Source organism: Hemicordylus capensis, chromosome 3 (genome assembly GCF_027244095.1).
Source record: "Hemicordylus capensis ecotype Gifberg chromosome 3, rHemCap1.1.pri, whole genome shotgun sequence".
In the NCBI taxonomy this organism is placed as follows: Eukaryota; Metazoa; Chordata; class Lepidosauria; order Squamata; family Cordylidae; genus Hemicordylus; species Hemicordylus capensis.
In genome coordinates, this window is record NC_069659.1 from 49,812,315 (window position 1) to 49,826,141 (window position 13,827).

A 13,827-nucleotide genomic window follows, 5' to 3' on the forward strand; every position below is an offset into this window, starting at 1 on the left:
CCGATACAGCCCCCGGCGCAGCCCGCTCCCACCAGGCCCGGCCTCCCTATGGTTCATGCCTCCTGAGCTAAACAATTTGAAATTTCTACTTCTTGAAGATAACACAGGAATGAAAGAGTTTTTAACCTCAGATTGCACTAGGTGTTTCTAATTTGGTTTAGTTTTTGGTTTAAAAAACTAAATCAATCAAAAATCAATCCAGACTGAAGCAGCGCTCAAGCTGCTAACAGCCCGAGTGGTAGGGAAGAGGGACGGTTTTTATCAGTTTCCTCTTTGCTCTAAGATCCTCTGAACTGCTATATGTACTGTGCAACCCTCAGGAATATATCTTTGGCAGGCACTGTGAGCTTCAGATCTAAGGGGAGATTGACAGAGATTCCACCCCCCCTACACACTGCTGGTACAGACACAGCATTAGAGCCATTCTCTTTATTCTCACTGCCAGTTAGGCAAGGTGAAGGATAACTTCAGCTGGAAAAAGCATGTTCCGTGGGTAGACAGTTGTGCATAAACTATCCAGGAAGGGAAACAGTTGGCTAGATGTTGGTTACAATTTACATCCTTGGGGAAAGGAAACTCTGAAAAAATGAATGTAGATACTTTCCAGGGTGTGTGCGTGTGCATGTGTACTCTGTTAAGTACTACAGGGCAGATGCACCTTCTGCTTATATGCATTGTAAGTAATAGGATATGACAGACCATATCACAGAAGTGGTACTGATTAATGAGCAGCTCAGGAAAGGAGACCAACAAGTGATGAAGGGTCACAATCCAATTTATGGAAAAAGGAAAGAGGAGTATCAGAGCATTAGCATGAAGAGTTATGTAGAAAGCCCATTAATCAGCATTGCCATATCAAATACCAAAATATTTTTGCCTACTTGATTCCCCTTGCAATTCTATTGAAGTCAACACTGTACATAACTTAAAAATAAGCAATTTAAAAAACAGCTTTAAGGACCTGACTGCTATAACAAAATGGGACATCCTTTACTGAACAATGGAGGAATTATTATTGGCTCTGACATCCTGAGTAGCACAACGTGGACATGCCCAGAAAACACATCCATCCTGGGGAGACCTTCCCCCACTATTGCAGTCTGCATGGAAGGGAGACATTTTTGCTAATCTCTCCTGCCTTTAGAAGTACGCCTTCTGAAGATACATTGTTATGGTTGCACACAGAGCACTTTTGAAGGCAGGGAAGATCAACAAAAACTGCTCTTCCTCAAATGGTGTGTGTGCTCTGGTAGTGGGAAAAACTCCCACTCTGAAGATGCAACTCCTGCTATATCTCCACTTCAAGATGTCAGCCACTGTATTTATTAATAGTTATCATTCATAAATTGTAAATGAGTGACTGTGTGCCTCTTGGGCAAGACCTGAGTAATTTACACAGCAGTGTCTATGTATGTCTTTCTCTTTTGTGTTAAGCCATGATTTCTTTGGTGTCAGAAGTTCTTCATGATTCTTTAAAGGCATGAGAGGTAACTAGACACATATATATTCCACAATCCCATGCCAGCACAAAATTTGATATTGGGGACAGAATTCAGCATCCTAAGAATCTCTGCCTCCATTTTTTTCAAGCAAAGTTCAAGGCCTTATGGTTGTAAAAAAAGGCTTTAAAATATGTAGCTATCTGGTGAGGTGCCCAAAACCAGAGAAGACTGGCAACCGTAGTAGACATAACAGCAGCAGCCACACCTGTTTAATCAGTTTTCCTTGTCCATCCATAAAGTCGGGGATGGGTGGAGTCTAATCTGACCATCTTAATGTGCTGATGGGTGAGGAGTACTGAACCCACAGTCATTTGCCCTGGACACTTTTTTCCCAACCCAACTCACTTCCAGTACCGAGTAGGCCTTGTGGGGCAGGGGCGGGTAGCAGTTTGGGTGATGGACTGCAGGGAGGGAGAGGAGGAGGAGTTCAGCAGCTTTCACCTACATCCTTCTTTATTTAATATTTCTATCTGCTCTTCCTCCAAGGAGCCCGGAACAGTATACATGATTATGTTTATTCCCATAACATGCCTGTGAGGAATGTTAGGCTGAGAGATATGTGACTGGTCCAGGGTCATCCAGTGAGTTTTATGGCTGTATGGGGATTTGAACTTGGACCTCCTTGGTGGTCTTAAGGGCAGACAGCCTTGGTGCTACCCACGTAACAACTGCTAGCATGTTATTATAGACCAGGCATTTCACTTCCAGTTAAAAGCTTCAGAACTTTGTCTCTACCAAAGGTATTTGAGCAGGTCATTTGTAATTCTTTTATGCATGGATAGATTATTATTATTCAAAAATATGTACAGTGGTCCCTCTACTTACGAAATTAATCCGTTCCGAATGCACATTTGTAAGTAGAAAAATTCGTAAGTCGAAAAGCGGTTTCCCATAGGAATGCATTGGGAACGGATTAATGCGTTCCGGAGCCTAGAAAAAAGACCCAGACCCCCAGTAAGGCTTGCAAACTGCACAGGAACATTTCTTTTCAAGAATAAACAGGCAGTAAACAGGCAGGCAAGTCAAGGAAACCGCATGTAAAATTCGTAAGTCGAGGAAACCCCATCTAAAAATTTGTAAGTCGAGGAAACCCCATCTAAAAATTTGTAAGTCGGAAAAACCGCATCTAAAACCGGATCTAAAACTGCCGTTTGTAACTCGAAAAATACTTATGTCGAGTAGTTTGTAAGTCGAGGGACCACTGTATATCCTGCTCCTCCAGTACATTACTGCTCGGGGCGGCTCACAACATTAATTAAATAGATACAATATATAACAATATTAAAAAAGTTATTATATTGTTATATAAGTTAAAAGATCAGATTAGAACCCCATTTAAAAGTTACAAAGTTGTATTTATTATTTAAAATATTTATACCTTAGATTACGTTTTAACGCAGGCATCTACAAATCATAAGATAAGTAGTGCCTTGCTGGATCATGGCCAAGGCCTATCAAGTCCAGCATCTTGTTTCCCCACAGTGGCCCACCAGATGCCTCTCAAAAGCCTACGGGCAAGAGATCAAGGCATCTCATCTCTCCTGCTGTTGCTCCCCTGCAACTGGTATTAAGAGGCATCCTACCTCTGAGTAGAGGTGTGCACTGAACCACGGAGCTGCGGTCCGGCACTGGGGTGGGGGTTCCTTTTAGGGTGGGGGGAGGGTGTACTTACGCCTCCTTCCGCTTTCCCCCCTCCTGCGCAAATGTTTTAGTCAACAATTGGGGTGGCAGGATACTTCCCTGCCACCCCTTCCCCCGCTCTGCTGCAAAAGGCTTCAGGAAGCCTTTTGCGCGTGCGCATCATGTCTCCTCAATGTGCGCGTGTGTGGCCACCCGCACGTCGCGGAGATGTGACGCACGCACGCGCAAAAGTCTCCCTGAAGCCTTTTGCAGCCGAGCCAGGGAAGAGGCGGCAGAGAGGTAACCTGCCACCCCAACTGTTGACTAAAATACGTGTGCAGGAGGGGGGAAAGTGGCGGGAGGGATCGGTCCTCCCTCCCCCCACCCTTAAAGGAACCTCTACCCCAGTCTGTCCGAACCCCGAACCGCCCATGTCCGGACCGGTCCGGAGGCTTGTAGAATGGCCTCCGGACTGGTCCGTGCACATCACTACATCTAAGCCTGGAAGCAAGGGCGCTCTTACCCCTGGACTTCAGGGCCAAAGTCCAGGGCCTCCACAGCTCCTGGGGGCCCCCAAATCCTCTTTAGTCTGTCCCAGGTGGTGTGTTTGCCCAGTGGAGCATGATGATGCTTAATTTGCAGGGGAAGGAGCCCTCCAAAGGCCTTTAGGTCCAGGCTCCAAAATGACCTAGGTGCACCTCTGCCTGGAGGCAGCCTATAGCCATCAGACTAGTGCCATTGATAGATCTGCCCTCTATTAATTTGTCCAAGACCCTTTTAAAGCCATCCACACTGATGGCCATCACCACATCCTGTGGCAGATAGTTCCATAGATTAATTATGTGCTGTGTGAAAAAGTACTTTCTTTTGTTGATCCTAAATTTCTTGGTATTTAGTTTCATGAAATGACCCCTGGTTCTAGTGTGGTGAAAGAGGGAGAAAAATTATCTCTCTCCATGCTTTCCGCACCATATTATAGATCTCTATCATGTCTCCCTTAGTCACCTTTTTTTGGAACTAAAAAGCCCAGATAAGAACGTAAGTTTAGACCTGCTGGTTCAGGCCCAAGGCAGGGCTGTGGTCCACCTCCAGCCTCAAAGGCAGGATGACCCTGAGTACCAGTTGCAGGGGAGTAATGGAAGGAGAGAGGGCACGCCCTCAACTCCTGCCTGTGGCTTCCAGCGGCATCTGGTGGGCCACTGTGTGAAACAGGATGCTGGACTAGATGGGCCTTGGGCCTGATCCAGAAGGGCTAAACTTATGTTCTTATCTGGGGCCAGAGGCATAACTATATGGGGGCAGGGGGGGCATGTGCCCCGGGCGCCATCTTTTCTGGTCACATGGGGGGCGCCGCCATGACAAAAAAAATTTTAAAAATTGTTAATACAAATGTTTCCTGCTCAGTGCAGCAGCACTGCAGCAGTCAAGGGAGCGCATCGATGCCCCCTTCCCCACGAGCGGTCCCTTCCACGCTGCCCGCGCCCCCCCCCCCATTGCTTTGCTGGCACCTGGCGGACAGTCAGTGGCCTGGCTTGGCGGCAGCGGCGGGCGCTTGTGAGGAAAAACCTAAGTATAATGTAGTATGTTGGGGGGGCGGGGGCGCATGGGGGGGTGCCATTTCAGTGCTTGCCCCGGGCCCCGTTTTCCCTAGTTACGCCTCTGTCTGGGGCTTTTTATGTTCCTATGTAAGGCTAATAGCACACACACCCTTCCCTGAGCTCTCATCACACTGTGGTTTTTAAAAGGTAAGAATGCACCACTGAGAGACCTTAAAGGCCAAGTTGAAGACAGATCATCCTGGAGAGAATCTATCTATGTGGTTGCTAAGAGTCGACACCGACTTGACGGCACTTAATCAATCAATCAACAATCACAGGAGTCTCTCCCACTATCTCTCCATTCCCCACTATATGTGAAAGATGTCCCTCCCTCTTCCTCCTGAAGTTGCAAATGAGAGCAGACCTGCCTCTTCCTGCCTCTCCTGGTATGTTTGGCAGGGTCTTACCTCACTTGCCCAGAGGTTTGGGTAAGGTCATATAGAGTGAGAACCTCCTGCTGTTTCTCACGTTTTCCAGACACCAGCACAAATGAGATAAATCTCTAATTCCTCCACAATTCCTTGGTTCTTACAAGAGTAGTCAGGAATAGAGAGGCTTAGTGGCAAGCATAAATAGAGCCTGGTAAATCAAGCCAGCACTCTCCCCAACGCACACACGTACACACACATCTTAGTGCCATAGATAGATCAGTCAGTGGTTATAAAAATAATACAAATTAGGCAAATATTTATATACCGCTTTTCAACAGAAGTTCCCAAAATGGTTTACATAGATACAAATAAATAAATAAAATGGTTCCCTATCCCCAAAGGGCTCACAATCTTAAAAAGAAACATAAGATAGACACCAGCCATAGCCACTGGTGGGATGCTGTGCTGGAGATAGATAGGGCCAGTTGCTCTCCCCCTGCTAAATAAATAGAATTGCCACTTTAAAAAGGTTTCTCTTTGCTCAGTTAGCAGGTGATTGCTAACAATATTTATAAAAATAAATATTGGCTGACATGATGTGCAGCCTCAGTGGGGATGGGCTGTGAGCGCAGAAGCAGTGGTGCCACTAGGGAGAACAGTGCTTGTGCTACCAGTGTGACCAACTACAGTAACACTGGTAGTGCTGCAGTGCAACCCCCATCCTCCCCAGCATTATCACTGCTTCTCCACCCAGAGCTGCATTGCCCCAATACCCTCCAATCCTCATTGAGGCTGAGCATGTCAGCAACTATTTTCAGCAATATAATTTTAACATTGAATAAAAATAACAGATGCACATATGAGCTGATTCCTTTTTCCTTCCTATATATTTTATGTACATGTACACTCTCCCAAGTTTAATGTTTTCCATCACACTCTTCCCTTTCTTACAAGCCTTTGGGAAAAAATTCACTCTGAATAGTCTTTGATGTTCAAGTTTTTATATTATATTTGAAATGCCGGCTGACATGATTGTTCACTTGGCGTTTAGAGAGCATGTTGAGAATTATTACTGTCAAGGACAGACTGCATTGAGGATCGTAAGAACTTGATTTCATCTAACATGTGAAAGGTGACAGAATATACAAACACCTGGGGGGATTTTCACCTAACTTGAATATCTTCTAAAACAGCCAAACACAGATTGTAGCTGAATGCTTTCCAGCACTGTATATTATCTGGGGGGGAAGCATGTACTTGTATGTCTTAAAACATAGGAGTCCAATTTAAGAACATAAGAATCACCTTCTTGGATCTTTGAACACGGTTCATCTTGTCCAGAATTTTCTCTCAGTGGCCATCGAAATGGAATTTTCTCTCAGTGGCCAACCAAATGCCTCTGGGGAACTCATTAGCAGGGCATCATAAGGATGCCTATCCCCTGTTGTCAGCAGTTCCTTGTGCTGTAATGAATTCCTGAATTCTAGTACTTAGGACCATCTTAATTATGTATTATTTATTTTTCTATGTAAGCAGATTTGAGAACTTTGGTTGAAGAGCAGTAGATAAATGTTCTTCTTCATCGTACTATGTACACCAGCTAAAAACAACATTTGGTATGCATAGTCAAAAATACCATGATTACTAGAAAGGTCTCAGAGAGGGTTATTTCTACATCTAATGGCAAAATACAAGCTATGGAGGTCTGCTCGTGGTCAAACCCAAACTTCAGCTCAAAAAGAGCCAATTCAAGCCATAGACGGGCAGTGTATGATCCATTGCTCCTTCACTTGAATAAGCCTTGGAGGGATTTCTAATAATAGGAACATATATCTCTGCTTGCAGAATGTAATTTTATAAAATGCATACTGTTCTGCTCTATGGGAGGAGAGCTGATCTTGTAGAAGCAAGCATCAATTGTCCTCTTTGCTAAGTAGGGTCTGCCCTGGTTTGCACTTGAATGGGAGACTATATGTGAGCACTGTAAGATATTCCCCTTAGGGGATGGGTCCGCTCTGGGAAGAGCTCTTGCATGCAGAAGGTTTCAAGTTTCCCTCCCTGGCATCTCCAGATAAGGCTGAGATACTCCTGCCTGTAACCTTGAAGAAGACACTGTGCCAGTCTGTATAGACCAGGGATTCTCAACGTTGGGTCCCCAGATGTTATTGGACTTCAACTCCCATAATCCCCAGCCAAAGGCCACTAGGGCTAGGGATTATGGGAGTTGAAGTCCAATAACATCTGGGGACCCAACGTTGAGAATCCCTGGTGTAGACAATACTGAGCTATTAGATGGACCAATGGTCTGACTCAGTTTAAGGCAGCTTCCTATATCACTAGTCATTTTTAATCAACTAAAAACCTTCAACTTGTTCAGGCTTTTGCTCATAGCAAAGATGCTTCAACCAGTGTTCTCTCTAATTTTTTTCTTCTGTGTGTGGAATGAGTTTTGTTCTTGGTGGCAGTATTAAGACAGTGTAAGCACACATGCATTCAGAGTGGGACCTTCCTGATTAAACCTGAGCGGGATCTAAAATTAACTGAGCGGACATCAACAAATGTGTGAGAGCATGCACACCTTGGAGGGAACACTGGCTTCAACCCTTTGTTCATTGTAGTTGTTTGCTTCTGTACCTTCTTTTGCTCTATGGCATCCAGTTGGAGATTGGGCAACCAGAAGAGTGCATATACTAGAAATGTGAGCACATCATAGATTTATATATTGGTATTATCATACTTGCTTTTATTTGCAATCACTTCCTAATCATTCGTAACATTGAATTTGCCTTTTCACAGCATTTTGTGATGACGTTTTCTATGAGCTTTCCACAGTGACTGCCAAAATCTCTTTTCTGGTTTTTCACAGCCAGTTTAGATCTCTTCAGCATATATATGAGAAGTTAGGATTTTTTGCCACCAAACGTATCACTTTGCACTTACATTGAACCTTATCTGTCGTCTACAGGTGAAACTCGGAAAATTAGAATATCGTGCAAAAGTCCATTAATTTCAGTAATGCAAATTAAAAGGTGAAACTGATATATGAGACAGACGCATTACATGCAAAGCGAGATAAATCAAGCCTTAGTTTGTTATAATTGTGATGATCATGGCGTACAGCTCATGAAAACCCCAATTCCACAATCTCAGAAAATTAGAATATTACATGGAACCAATAAGACAAGGATTGAAGAATAGAACAATATCGGACCTCTGAAAAGTATAAGCATGCATATGTATTCAGTACTTGGTTTGGGCCCCTTTTGCAGCAATTACTGCCTCAGTGCGGCGTGGCATGGATGCTATCAGCCTGTGGCACTGATGAGGTATTATGGAAGACCAGGATGCTTCATTAGCGGCCTTCAGCAATTCTGCATTGTTTGGTCTCATGTCTCTCATCCTTCTCTTGGCAATGCCCCATAGATTCTCTATGGGGTCAGATCAGGCGAGTTTGCTGGCCAATCAAGCACAGTACACTGTATACTTTTCAGAGGTCCGATATTGTTCTATTCTTCAATCCTTGTCTTCTTGGTTCCATGTAATATTCTAATTTTCTGAGATTGTGGATTTGGGGTTTTCATGAGCTGTACGCCATGATCCACACAATTATAACAAATTAAGGCTTGACTTATCTTGCTTTGCATGTAATGCGTCTGTCTCATATATCAGTTTCACCTTTTAATTTGCATTACTGAAATTAATGGACTTTTGCACGATATTCTAATTTTCCGAGTTTCACCTGTAGTTGCCCAGTCACCCAGTTTGGACAGCTTTTCATAGTTTCCTGGGGACTTCCCCATCTAGTGTCATCTGCAGGTCTGTCTACCTCACTGTTTATCCTGATTCCCTATCTTGTATGAACAATGCCCTCATACTTCATTTTGTTGATTCTTTCCAGTACAGGCACAGCTTTTCTCCATTCTCTGCCCCAATGAATGTCTGCACTAGGCCCAAAGCTTCGAGTGATTTTCCTGAAGAGTGATACCATTCAGAAACCACTGTGAGTAGATTATGTAAAAAAATTAATTTTGGTACAAAAAACAAATAAATAATGGCCATGGAGCAGCCCTGCTGTTGGAAGCAGCATTGGTGGACTGCAGAGTCCTGTCTCTTGGATCAGTGGCTCACTGCACAGTGTATGGGCCAGCTGATGTAATGAATATTTGTTGTCATTAGAAATAATGAAGGATTGGTTGTTGATCCTCCAAATTATGGTTTAATGGATTGGAATTGAGCTCTCACATCTATTACATCTAAATGAATAAACTATGGTTTCCAATCCTGGTTTTAAGGCCAAGCAGAAAGTGTGCCAATTTGACATAACAGGAAACTATGTTTTGCCTGAACCAGGACATAAATAATTGACCCTGGATGTAGGAGGAGAGAGGAAAAGAGAGAATATGGAAGCAGAAGGCAAAGTTGATATGCACCAATTCTGAAATTTAATTTTAGAAATTCTCGAAGTCAAACTGAAAGGCAAGCAGGCATATTGGAATGTAGGAAAGAGGCAACCCATGGAACAAGAGAAAACTGTTCATCCCTAGTTTCTACAGCAGCAGATATATATAGATGAAGAGTGAAAACAACATTCTTCCGTTATAAAACCTGAAGCTTCATAAAATCCATTCAATCCACCTGAAATTTAACACAGAACAACTAGGTAACAAGCAACACATCTTGAAATTTGGTGCACATATGTTGATAAATACCAAGATGAAATAAGAAGCAGTCTCTAAAAGTTGATTACTTGTATTTGGCCAAGGAAACTTATTCCCACCACCTAAATATGTCCATTATTGACTCATTTGGTAGGATGTGTTATTTTGTTGTTGTTGTTCTGGTGGGGCGGAATCTGTTTAAGTATTTATTGAGTTATTAGTCTTTAAAATCCCCATTATAATAGGTTAAGTAACTGAAAATGCATATCACAGCCTGTGTGGTGTAGTGGTTAGAGTGCTGGACTAGGACCGGGGAGACCTGAGTTCAGATCCCCAGTCAGCCATGATACTAGCTGGGGGACTCTGGGCCAGTCACTTCTCTCTCAGCCTAACCTACTTCACAGGGTTGTTATGAGGAGAAACTTAAGTATGTAGTACACCACTCTGGGCTCCTTGGAGGAAGAGCGGGATATAAAAAATGCTTTTTTTTAAATGGTATGATTAACTCTTTCTTTATATAAAGATGGTTTGTGCCTCCACTAGTGTGTAGTAAGCTGTGTAAACCAGCTGAGGACAGTACGAAGCTTAGCTGTGTGGCTTAAATTGCCTTTTTTTCAGAGTGGAGCCTACTGGTTTGCTGAGCTTCTTTTATATCTGTAACAGTTGTCTAACAGTACATTCCTTTGCATGTTTACCCCAGAATAAATCTTAATTAATAAGGGGGATGGGAGGAGTATTGGAAAGATCCCTGTAGAAATGGAATAATGAAAAGGCTTTTTAAAAACAGGGTGTGCCAGGATATTGAAAATATCCTTTCAAAATGGGTGAGGACTAAGGAAATGATCTTTGTGAAAAATGGGGGGGGGGATGATGGAGCAATCCCTGTAAAATTTGTGGAGAATAGAAAGATCCTTTTTAAACATGTGGATTAACTCTTATATGGAAATAATGGAAAGATTTTTCCCCATAATGGAAATATTGGAATAATGGAAAGGTTCCTTTATAAATGGGTGTGGGGTGGTATAATGGAACAATAGTGGGAAAGGGGAAATAATGGGGGGAAGTCCCTGTAAAAGCTGGAGGGTAAACAATAATGGAATGACCCCTATTAACAAGTGGGAAGATACCCTCTTAACCAGTACACAGACTGCTTTCAGGTAATTGTGACATCTACAACCTCTCTCGGAGAATAGAATCTGTTTGTATATTTAGAAAAATAATGCCAAGAACTTCTCTCCTACTTTGTACAGCAAGAAAGTCACTAATGAGTGGAAACCTATGATTTAAAGGAGGCAAATTCACTTTAGAAAGTTTTACACTGTGTAGTACTTTCTGTTTTACTTTCTGTGCCATCTAGAGACATGAGTAAGTGGCAGCCTCTTTGGACCTTGTCCCCCTTAGGGTTTAAGGAAGAAAAATGCATTTTGTGTATGCCCAGAAGTTGTGCCTTGTGCTTTTAAAATGTACTACTTTGTAGAAAGCAGGGAAAGAAAGACATACTGATAAATGTGATTAAACATGCCACAACTTTATTAAAATAGCATCAGCTTAGCAACCCAAGACCAGTGTGAATGGGTAGCTAACATTCTTTCTTTATAAGTTAGTAATGCATGTTAGCATTGATAGTTTTCTACAATGCACCTGACACTAATTCTTTGAACTCAAATTATGCCTTTTGAATTGTTAATCTATTTTCCTTCTAGGGGAAGAATATATGGAAGTAGGTTTTCAATATTACTGGTATAGAAACTGTGTTGACTCTTTAGTGAACAGCATCACAGGGTTGTTGTAAATATCACTGTACTTATGTTGGTAGAGTGCTTACACACACACACACACACACACACACACACACATATACACACACACATCCTTGTGTTCACTTATTCTGAACACCCATTTCCAAAATTGTGACAATCATTCTATTACATATTTTTAGATGACAGATTTTCCAGATTTTGAAATTAATACACTGGATAGATATTAATACACTAAATGTTTCACTTTATTAGTACTTTTTAAAATTGCTTCCTAAATATCGAATATTACATGTACACTTTATTTGGAATGGATTGTTCTACCATTGGTATAGGAGACGTTCTTTATGAGGCTGTCATATGATCAGGCAGGATTCCTGCCATTCATTGAAGTTCTCTGATTGTGAACTGTCTTTGTTGCTTTCAGTTTTGAGATCTGTGACTGGATTTCTGCACTTTTCATTTAAATTTCAAATGATCCTGAGTAGCGCTCTTGCGTTTTCCTCCAAAATGGTGATTCTTAACATTTCTTGTATTGCAGACCATTATTTGTGGACCATTACATTTTATCAGGAATGCCATGTGGGAGGCTGCTTTAAAGGCTTCTGAATTAAAAACCCAGGGTAGTAGTGTGGAACATGTGGGGCGAAGGCAAAGGGGACTTTAATCAATCCTGAATAACAATCTTGACTGGACTGCTAGAAGTCTTAGAGATGTAAAGCATGTACAAACAGAGCAATGTCTAACCCAGTACCTAGCAACGCTCCCCCCTTCGCCTTTGAAACCACATGCTGCATCAGGGTGAAGACAGAACGGAGTTTTAATTCATTATTTTTCACTATTTGATCTGAAAAGAGCCTTTAGCCTTCTCTTTTATTTTTGCTATGCTCTCAGGGACCACCTGTAAGTGCACCACATACCACCAGTGGCCTGCAAACTACCAGTTATGAATCACTGCTTTTAATACACTCTTCAAGGACGTATTGTTTGCAAAGCCACTTTATTGGAGTCTCTTAATTTTTCTGCTGTGAGCATGAGATCTTGATCCCCGGGATTGGCTCCTTTGATCAAGTATTTGGTGTCTGTTTAGTTTTGACCTTTATAATTCTTTGGTCATGGAGTAGATTCTGGTGTTCATCTTTACTGCGTTTGTGGCTTTTCTGCACTAACAAATAATGTATATATAGATAGATAAATACATAAAGTGTTTTTCCTTGCTTATAGCAATAGCAATAGCAATAACATTTATATACCGCTCTATAGCCGGAGCTCTCTAAGCGGTTTACAATGATTTAGCATACTGCCCCCAACATTCTGGGTACTCATTTTACTGACCTCGGAAGGATGGAAGGCTGAGTCAGCCTTGAGCCCCTGGTCAGGATTGAACTTGTAACCTTCTGGTTACAGGCGGCAGTTGTACCACTGCGCCACCATAGTCAAGGTTGTGTGTCTTCTCATTTTTGAAGCAGATTAAAATATTCATTTATATTTGTATAGGGCAGATGAACTGTCATATCAGCCGATAAAATGAAACTGAATGTTTGTGGGACAGCAAAGCTAGCTTTTATTTTGTGTGTGTGTGGCATGATGATACATATACAGAAAAATAACTTCACAACCCCATAGTCACTAGGAAGGGAAATCGGGGCTATAGGTATATCTGCTTTAAAAATCCAAATTTTGTGTCAAGGTAACCCAAGCCCTATGTCAGTATAAACTAAATTAGGCAAGCAGGGCAGAGTTACATATATTTTCTACTACCACTACTACTACTAGTAGTAGTAGTAGTAGTATGAATATTTATATACTGCTCTTCAACCAAAGTTCTCAAAACGGATTACATAGAGAAATAATGAATGAATAAAGAAAGAAAGAAAGAAAGAAAGAAAGAAAGATGGCTCCCTGTCCGTGAAGGGCTCACAAGCTAAAAAGAAAGGCAGATACCAGCAACAGCCACTGGAGGGATGCTGTGCTGGGGCTGGACAAGGCCAGTTGCTCTCCCCCTGCTAAATAAAGAGAATCACTACTTGAAAAGGTGTCTCTTTGCTCATTTAGCAAATTATTTTGCATAATTTATTCTGCTTTTGCTGCCAGTCATCATAAGGAATGGCAAGGAATTGTGATGGACCCTGAAATTCTGGTTCCTGATCACTGGGGACTCTATGGAGCTCCCCTCTTATCTGGAGATTTCACCAATGCTTCCCACACACTGCAGCCATCGGGGCTAGATAGTTACTTTTTTGTGGGGCCAGGGGGAGAGACAATGTGCTAGTTAGGAGGGCAATGTGAGGCAGACCAGCTTCAATTCGGGACTGACTCGT

The 13,827-nt window shown here is 42.3% G+C and overlaps 1 protein-coding gene across 19 annotated transcripts in view; it reads left to right on the forward strand.

Annotated features, from left to right (window-relative positions):
- The window catches only part of ZBTB20 (zinc finger and BTB domain containing 20), an 852,388-nt gene that overhangs the window by 783,392 nt on the left and 55,169 nt on the right, over positions 1-13,827 (forward strand). For all 19 annotated transcript variants that reach the window (XM_053309295.1, XM_053309299.1, XM_053309297.1 and 16 more), the window contains one exon: positions 8,990-9,091. In XM_053309295.1, the coding sequence (XP_053165270.1) occupies positions 9,027-9,091 (65 nt within the window). In that variant the 5' untranslated portion in view covers positions 8,990-9,026. The remainder of the gene's footprint in view (positions 1-8,989; positions 9,092-13,827) is intronic.